Source organism: Colobus angolensis, unplaced genomic scaffold, assembly GCF_000951035.1.
Source record: "Colobus angolensis palliatus isolate OR3802 unplaced genomic scaffold, Cang.pa_1.0 Scaffold389, whole genome shotgun sequence".
NCBI lineage: Eukaryota > Metazoa > Chordata > Mammalia > Primates > Cercopithecidae > Colobus > Colobus angolensis.
The window spans coordinates 270,441-280,043 of record NW_012117254.1 but is presented as its reverse complement, the minus strand read 5'-3'; the positions used below and the strand labels follow the sequence as shown (position 1 = coordinate 280,043).

General features: G+C 39.0%; 1 protein-coding gene across 1 annotated transcript in view; it reads left to right on the top strand.

The window, feature by feature from the left end:
- PASD1 (PAS domain containing 1) overlaps nt 1-9,603 on the top strand; it is a 100,946-nt gene that overhangs the window by 81,632 nt on the left and 9,711 nt on the right. Inside the window, exons 10-11 of the mRNA XM_011954673.1 lie at nt 2,905-3,031; nt 7,314-7,528. Coding sequence (XP_011810063.1) covers nt 2,905-3,031; nt 7,314-7,528 — 342 coding nt within the window. The remainder of the gene's footprint in view (nt 1-2,904; nt 3,032-7,313; nt 7,529-9,603) is intronic.

Sequence of the window (9,603 nt, the reverse complement as noted above, 5' to 3'; positions counted from 1 at the left end):
CTTCCTTCCTTCCTTCCTTCCTTCCTTCCTTCCTCCCTCTCTCTTTCCTTCCTCTCTCTTTCCTTCCTCTCTCTTTCTTTCTTTTCTTTTCTTTTCCTTTTATTTTATTTTATTTTATTTTATTTCGAGACAGGGTCTCTCACTCTGTTGCCCAGACTGGAATGCAGTGGTATGGTCAGCTCACTGCAACTTCTGCTTTCCAGGCTCAAATGATCCTCCCACTTCAGCCTCCCAAGTAGCTGGGACTACAGGTACACACTGCCACACTCAGCTAATTTTAAATTTTTTGTAGAGACAGGGTCTCACTATATTGCCCAGGCTGGTCTCAAACTTCTGGGCTCAAGCAGTCCTCCCACCTCAGCCTCCCAAAGTGTTGGGGTTATAAGCATGAGCCACTGTGCCTAGCCAATGGTGTTTTCTTTGAGGGGAGGAGTAATATCAGGGACTTAGTTTTGAAAATGTTTATGACTGAGATGCCCATTAGACATCCAACTGGAGATGTAATCTGGACTGGAAATTTGAATTTGGGAATCATCAGTATGGATGGTCTTAAAGCTGTAAGCCTGGAAGATGGTCACTAAGGTAGATAGCAACAAAGACCAAGGACTGAGCCTTGAAGTACACCCAAAGTTAAGAGATTAGGGGAGAAAACGGAGGAATTAGCAAAAGAGACTGACAGGTAACTAGTGAGGTAGGAGGTAAGCAAAGTGAAGAAAGTATTTACGGGAAGAAGGAATGATGAACAATGTCAAATACTGCTGATAGATCAGATAGGTGGACAATTGAGAAGTGACCATTAGAGTTAGGACCTGTAGATCATTGCTAAACTTGACAAAAGTTTTGGTGGAGTATGGTGGGGTTCAAGGAGATAATGTCTGATCAGAGTAGGTTTAAGAGAAGATGGTGGAATTGGAGACATTGTATATAAAAAAATCCTTTTGAGAAGTTTTGCTATAAAGGAAATCACATAAGTGGGGTGGCAGGTAAATAAGAGATGAGGTCCAGAGAGGATTTCTAAACTCAGTGTATTTTTTAAAAAAAAAATCTGCTCTATTTTATCTAGCATTTTCCCCATGTCTGTCCAATCTGCTGTCTTGATTGGAAGCCCTATGGCCTTTCGCCCACCACCTCCAAAAAAGTAAAATGCAAGGATCTCCTAAAAATTAGTCAGAGCACTTGAACAATAAGCCACCACAGGGAAAATGCAAAGATTTGGGGACAAATTTCTTGAATGCCCTCTTCCCCCTCTCCCCCTACGTATTTGCAGTTTACATAACCATCAGGTATTGGAGTTTGCATTTGAAGCCTACTGTATGTCCAGCCTCAAAACCCATGCCTCTCTTTTCAAATCCTTTAGCATACTAATCGTGGAGACAATTACGGAATAAAGGTGAATCCAAAACTCCACTCAAAACTGTAAAAGCATGTTGATTGTCTTCCTATCTCCATGCATGCTTTTCCACCTTAGTCCTAATTGCATTTTAAGCTGGTATCTTTTTGCTTCCAAAGTAGTTTCTTGGCTTTGTTTTTTTCCAGGCCAATTGCCATTACTGCACATAATGCTGTCATTTAAGTTAATTTAAGCTCACTGCATTTATATTGATAAGCCCAAACATATGAATGCCCAAAAGTGGACATCTTAATTAACATTTGAGAATATAAATTTCTATTGAAAATAATCCAGAAAGCAAAGAGTTAGTGATTAAATCGACAGATGGCTATGAAGAAGAACAGAAGGAAGAAGAAAGAGACAGGTCATATCTCATCTTAATGAATACCGATTCACCATAATATCGTTGTAAATAATGAAAATATTGTCACATCCCCGGCAACATATCACTTATTTTAGGGAGTATAAAACACAGTCACTTGAACAGTGAGGTTGCACAATTTCCTGAAGTTGAAATGCTGGGATGTGATCCCACAAACAGATTCCTTGTAGAAAAATCACCATGGGTCTGTGTCTTAAGCCAGTCCAGAACAAAAGTAAAAAAAAATATTTTGTCAGGGATGTAAAATATTTCACTGCTAAACAAGGTACTTGAATTTCAATGGACAGTGATCCACAGACTATTCAAAAAGGATCCAGTTGTTCAGGAAATAGGACAGGATCACTCAATAGAAATACGTATATAGTTTAAAGCAACAAATGGCTTAAAGGTAGCCAGACTTAGGAAAAAGAGCACTGGGTTTGGAGTCAATGGATTCTGTCTCTCACTCTGCTCCTGTCTGTCTGTATGGCCTTGCCCTCTTTGACACTATCCAATGAGAACATTGCCTAGAAGCTCTTAGAGACCTTTTCACCTCTCTGCTAAAAGTACTTTTGCTAATAATACTTTCAACTTTAATCTGCCTAAAGACATGGAATAGTTGTTAAACAGCCCCCGGTTGGCCTTTTCTTTGTCTAAGCTTAGGATGCAGGTGCAGGAACTCTGGGAAAATGGCCTTATCAATGGTGGTGCAGGTCTCCCACTGCTGTCCCATTTCTCTGTGAACCAGTGTGTTTGGGTCTAATAATGAGGAATGGGAGATGAGGTGACTACCATTCTTGGCTACTATCATGACAGCATCCTACTGACACCACTGAAAGGCAGAATTGTTTTTGCCATGCCTTTTGATCTATAAACATTTTTGATGCCTTTATTTTTAGTATTATGTATACTGTGTTTCTCTTCTTAAGTTTGTCAGTGTATACCTTGTGGCATCTATAATCTCTGCTTGTTATCTTCCAGCAATATTTTTAAAGAGGTATTTGATGGTGATTTTTTGTTAGGTTTTCAGTTGATTGCAGCAGTGTTAGAAATTGTGATGTGAAATGCATCCAAGTTTGTATTCTGCCTGTGTTTCCTATTCTTTCTAACTCCAAAATGCGATGTCCTATCTTTCTCTTTTGGAAATTTACAGGACCAAATCGATATTGCAGAGGTTGAGCAGTATGGACCACAAGAAAATGTTCATGTAATGTTTGTAGATTCTGATTCTACTTATTGCTCCAGCACGGTTTCCCTGTATGCTATTCCTGAATCTCCAGGTATGCATTTGGATAGGGACTATTAGAAGAAAAATAGTGACCAACAGCGTAGTTACAGTTTTTCATATGAATATAATGCTCTATAATAGTGTGAAATCACAGAGTGAATTCCAGCTTTCTTCATCTTTTGTAAACATTTGAGATGATGATTTGAGAATAATAAAAATGAGTATTTCATCACAGGTTCAAGTGCTTGGAAATGGTCTTTTCTCCTATTTAATTTTAATCTTCTAAAAATTGGCACTGGATCTCAGTCCTTGAAGGAATAGCGTTTTATCTTTTTATACTCATGTAGTCTATTCTGCTATCACACAGTAGTTGGATTCCAAAGAAACCTCTTGTTATTGAGTTTTCATGGCAATAAAGGGGGAAAGTGAGAGTCTCTCAAAAACAGTGATATTTCTTTCATGAGTTTCCATATTAAAGACATTTCATAACTGTAATTGTTTAAAAAGTACAAAACTTAGGAAAATGGTGGATGCATAATGCAAATCATATCTCCTAATTAATCTGATCATAAATAATTGGTATGTGGAATCTTATATAGAAGTAGTAAGCTCTATTTTAATTTTTATTTCACTCTTTTTTCAGTTTTTAAATCCAGTGTTAGTATCTCCAGTTTTAAAACTCTTAGTTAACAACTTTTCCATTGTTGCTGTCCATCTCAAAGCTGTGTTTAAAAAATTCCTTCCAAAACAATTGATTTTTGGCAGGAGAGGTCAAACTCTATGAACTCATAATTGTGATTTCTAAAATTTATAAGAGATTGATTGCTTTAAACCTGTTTATCTGGACCTACCATTGTAACTTTGCTATAGAGAATTATTTGTGTTTACTACTGTTAAGCCAATGATGGAGAAATCCTTATAACCTTCCACAGATGACTATTTCAACAAAATGAGCATACTGAGATGACTAGCAGCTTATGGCTGATATGGTAGAAGTCAAGTAACTCCTAGGTTTCTCACAATCACTTATAGATAATTTAATAGCTTTGTTTACTTGGAATCAGAAAATTAAAAGATGCTAAACCGGGCTGGGCGCAGTGGCTCATGCCTGTAATCCCGGCACTTTGGGAGGCCGAGGTGGTCGGATCACGAGGTCGGGAGATCGAGACCATCTTGGCTAACATGGTGAAACCCCATCTCTACTAAAAATACAAAAAATTAGCCAGGCGTGGTAGCGGGCACCTGTAGTCCCAGCTCTTTGGGAGACTGGGGCAGGAGAATGGCTGGAACCCAGGAGGCGGAAGTTGCAGTGAGCCAAGATGGCACCACTGCACTCCAGCCTGGACGACAGAGCAAGACTCGTCTGAAAAAAAAAAAAAAAAGCTAAACTGATTTGGAAAATGGCTTTTAGTGGAAAAAGAGTTAAGCAGACAAATTTAGCCAACGGTCTAAACACTGGAAGTGTCCAGAAACCAGAATTTTCCAAAATATTTTCAATGGTCATCCCAAACTCATGCTATGATTGAAGGACAATTTGCTCATGACCATAGCCTGGTAAGATATGCAACCCCAGGCTGCAAAGAGCAGATAGGAAGTGACAGAGTGGTTCATTCTGCCTAATCCAGATGTTTCTCTTTTCCAAACTTTTAATCTTGAAATAATTTTGGACTTAAAGAAGATTTGCAAAAATAGCACAAAGAAAAAAATAGAAAAATAAGGGAAATATACCATTTAGGATAACCTTCATTTAGCTTCCCCTAATGTAACATTTTACATAACCACAGTACAACTGTCAAAACTAAGAAGTTAACATTGATACAATACTTTTAAGTGAGCTTCAGCCTTTACTCAGTTTTCCCAGAAAGTTTGTTCTGTTCTAATAACTAATCCAGTATCCCTCATTGAATTTAAATAATAATATGTGTTTTTAGTTTCTTCCAGTCTTTGACAGTGTCTTAGTCTTGCTTTTCTTTTTTTTATCATCTGATACTTTTGAAGGATATGGGCCAGGTATTTGACAGAATGTCCCTCAATTTGGATTCGTCTGATGATTTTTCAAGATGAGATTGAGGTCTTGCATTTTGGGAAAGAATACCACAGATGTGATGTGCCCTCCTTAGTGCATCATATGAGAATGTACATTATGGTATATTTTATTGCTGGTGGTGTTAACTTGATTGCTTGATTAAGGTGGTACTGTTTTCCCCTTTGTACTTACCAAATATTTGAGGGGAGCTACATTGAGAACATGGAAATAATGTTTCCTGTTTCTCCTTAAACTCTCCTTCACATTATAGCATCATCAGTGGAATTGGCCTGCAGCAATTACTTCTACTGCCATTTTTTAATTTCCCTTATTTTTTGTGTATTTATTAGCTGCAATCTTGCTGTAAGAAAGAGTTGTTCCTTGTCTCTCTTTCATTCATTTATTCATAGATTCATTTACATCAGGATGAATTCATAGGCATTTTTTTATTATTTGGTTTGTAATCCAATATCATCATTAAAAAAAAAATTGCTGCAGCTCTGGCTCATGGGGCTCTTTTAGGTTGGCTCCCTTGTCCTTTTATCATGTCTGCATCTTTTTTTTTTTTCCCTTCACTTCCTTATTTCCGTTATTACATGTTGTCATTGAAATCAACCCCTTCTTTAAGGAGCCTTATTTAGGTCCTTTATTTGGAAAGTGGTATTTAGAAACGAAGATCTGGGTGCTAGTTGTACTCATTGTTACAGGTGTGTCACTACTTCTAAACCCTCTCAGTGGAAACAGCTAAGAAAGATGTCTGTTCATACTAACCCATGCAACCGTATACAACCATCTGTATTTATTTCAGCATGTAACAACCAACAACAGCAGCAGGAGTTCATTGATATTTCCTACTCCAGCCCAGTATCATAGGGTTCATTCTAGCCTTTTCTGTCTGCTTATTTGTAATTTGTATCTCTGACAGTGATAAATCTGTCTCTCATTATGTATAGTATATTTATTGATTTTTCCAATACATAAACATTCATAAAAAGTAGTTTCACAATTGCTAACCTGTACCCCTTAAGGAACAAATTTACCATGTGGAATTAATTTGTGTGTGCATTTTTTTTTTGTCTTTAGCTTTGCAGTATCCAGGCAAACCTCTGTTTTCCGAAGTTCCTACGTTAGCTTCTTTATTTCTCACCCCCGTCACTGTGGATATGTCATTTATTTGTAATAGAATTAGATTCATTTGTTACAGTCTGCATTTTCACCTAGGTTATCCTACCTCCTGATCAATTTATTTTCAAATTTATATACAGTAAAATTCACTCTTTGATATATACAGTTCTATGGATTTTGACAAATGTTAAGAGTCATGTATCCATCACCACAGTACCAAACAGAATAGTTCCATCACCCCCAAAATTCCTTTGTGCTCCCTCTTTGTACTCAACCTTTGTCTCCCATCCCCTGACAACCATTGATCTGTATTTCACCTCTGCAGGTTTCCCTTTTCCAGAATGTCATGTAAGAGGAATCATATGACATCTAGCCTTTTTGGTCTAGCCCCTTTCACTTAGCAAAATGCATTTAGGATTCATCCATGTTTGCATGAATCAATGGTTAATTCCCTTTTATTGCTGAGTAGTACTACATCTTATGAATTTATCAAGTTTTAACACTTCATTCACCTGTAAAAGAACATCTGGGTTGTTTCCAAGTATTTTTTGATCATGAATAAAGCTACATTAAACATTTGCATAGAAGTTTTTTGTGTTGTATGAATATACGTTTTCAAGTCCTGGTTGTGGGACTGCTGGGTCATTTGGGAAGTATGTGTTTAACTTTATTAGACACTGACAAAGTGTTTTCAAAAACAACTGTACCATTTTGCATTATTCAAATAATGTTCTCCACTGTCCTTTTCAGGGCTGTTGAAGCCAAGTCATGTCATAACACCTCTCAGAGCACTTTGAGCACTCCCAAGGTCCCACATTCTGGGCAATCCAATTGTTCAGAGGTGATTTATGACTAGATTTTATTTGGTTTTATCAGTTGGATGGTACTAAATCTCCAAAAGCAGAGCCAAAATAATTTTATAATGAATGAAATGACACTAACAAATGCAGTGGGTTTAGGCACTAGCTTAAGCTGGAGGATAGGCAGTGGTAACTTCAAACACTCTCTCCCTTTTCTTCATTTTCAAATATGAACAGATTTTAAAAACAATATTCTGAATGATTCCTGGCACCTGGCACATCTCATCCTTAACATGGACTAAAATGACCCTCGTACAGTCTTTTTGATAACATCAGTACTTTTGCTTTTTAAGTCATGAACTCCCCTGTGCTTTCTTCCTCAGCCTTATCCTTGCAGAACTTTCAAGTTGAGCCTGAGGTGAATCCATTGTACAGGGCAGACCCAGTGGACCTGGAGTTCTCAGTGGACCAGGAGGGCCCAATGGACCAGCAGGACCCAGAGAACCCAGTGGACCTGTTAGACCAGGCAGGCCTGAGGGATCCAGAGGACTCAGTGGACCTGGGGGCTGCTGGCGCAAGTGCTCAGGTACCTCTGAAAGTCTCGCTTCACTCACTTCACATGTTTGTCTAGACAGCTAACCTTGCAAAGCCCAAATTTTCACTCTTGTGACCAGTTTCACTTTGCAGAAAGTATGTTTGTTACTTTTTCGAAACTATATCACTATTTCTGTTGTACTGGATGTTCAGATGCAGCTGAGAACTCAATGGACCCTCACAAACAGGGATATTGGAGGTTCTCTAAGGAAGACCAAATCCCTGTGCTCTTCTTAATTTGAAATCCCATGGACACTCTGTACTTGAGGAAAAGTTTGAGCCAAATAGGAAGCTTAGCTACTAAGAAAAGGTAGTATTTTTAAGAGCCTTGATTTTAATCACCTGTGAGAGCATACTAACCATCTAGAGGGAAGACAACCTTCTGGCCTACCCATACCAACCCTCTTCCTGCACCACAAGCTGGGTTTTCCCAGTGGAATTTTTATTAGGTTAGAACATGCATTTCAGAGTCGTTAGATATACCCAACCTTGAAACGTCAGTACCAATGTACAGTCCAAAGCCAAATCAAAATGGCTGGATTAACTACTGTGTAGTTCCTCTACCCCGAAATGTGTTTACATAACCATGGATTTGAACAATCATCTTTTATGTTAGACAGGATTATTAAAATCAGGATTAGAAGCCAAGCTAGTGAGTTTATGGTCAGTTACATGGAATTGTGTGCATTCATCACCAAGCCTAAGACGAGTGACTCCGTGTCAAAAGAATCCTCATCTAATGAAAAGAATTAAGGGCTAGAACACAATTGTTTGAGTTTAGTGCCAGCAGTGTGGCCTTGGCAAATTATTGAGTCTCAGTTTCTCCATGTTGAAATGGTCTTGCCTTGCAGGGATTTGCAGACTGCTGTGAAAATTCTTTGAGCTGTTTAAAAGGAAATTTCTGTGAAAATCAGCTGTGGCCTGATTTATGCCCTTATTATGCCAAAAAGTTGTGGTCCCCCTTTTGCTGTTGACAGGTTTATCTTCTCTTTTGAATTAACTTGTAATTAAATTTTTAAGTATAACTTTAAAAAAATCACCAAAATGGCCGGGTGCGGTGGCTCAAGCCTGTAATCCCAGCACTTTGGGAGGCCGAGACGGACGGATCACAAGGTCAGGAGATCGAGACCATCCTGGCTAACGCAGTGAAACCCCGTCTCTACTAAAAAATACAAAAAACTAGCCGGGCGAGGTGGCGGGCGTCTGTAGTCCCAGCTACTTGGGAGGCTGAGGCAGGAGAATGGCATAAACCCAGGAGGCGGAGCTTGCAGTGAGCTGAGATCCGGCCACTGCACTCCAGCCTGGGCGACAGAGCGAGACTCCATCTCAAAAAAAAAAAAAAAAAATCACCAAAATAACCAGCAATGAATGTGTGTCATCTGCCTCTGCATGTGCTAGTGTATTAGGCTTATTTCTGGGTGCCATGTATCAACAACCTGGAGTGTATCCAAAAGATGGAGACCAGGATGAGGAAGGGGCTGGAAAACATCTTAATCAGTTGCTGAAGACACTGAGAAGGGAAGAATGGGAAGGGACAGGACAGCTTTATCCAAATAGTTGAAGGATCATAAAGTGGAAGATGTGGTTCCAGAGGATCAAGGAAGCAGTCTGGCACTATTAGCCCTTCTCAGACAGATTAGGTCACCTCTTGAAATAGCAAGTCCTCTCTCCTTCAATGGAAAGGTCAGAGCCAACGCTTGGCAGCTCCTTTTCCAGGAACAGCAGAGAAGATTTCTGCTTGGAGAGGGTGAGAGGATGTGAGAACCTGTAAGGTTTGTCTCTTCCAGTCCTGAGTTTAGAGGGGTATGGGGTGCGTGCGTGTGTGTGTGTGTGTGTACGCGCGTGTTCATGTGTGTGTGGCTTTTTTTTTTGGTCTAATGAACGTCTGCTTTCGTATAGGAAGAGACATACAATGCATAGTGAAAGAAGGACAAATTGAACAGTTTTCAATGGACTAAAAATACATATATAATTTTTTTTATTATACTTTAAGTTCTAGGGTAAATGTGCATAGCGTGCAGGTTTGTTACATATGTATACTTGTGCCATGTTGGTGTGCTGCACCCATCAACTCGTCAG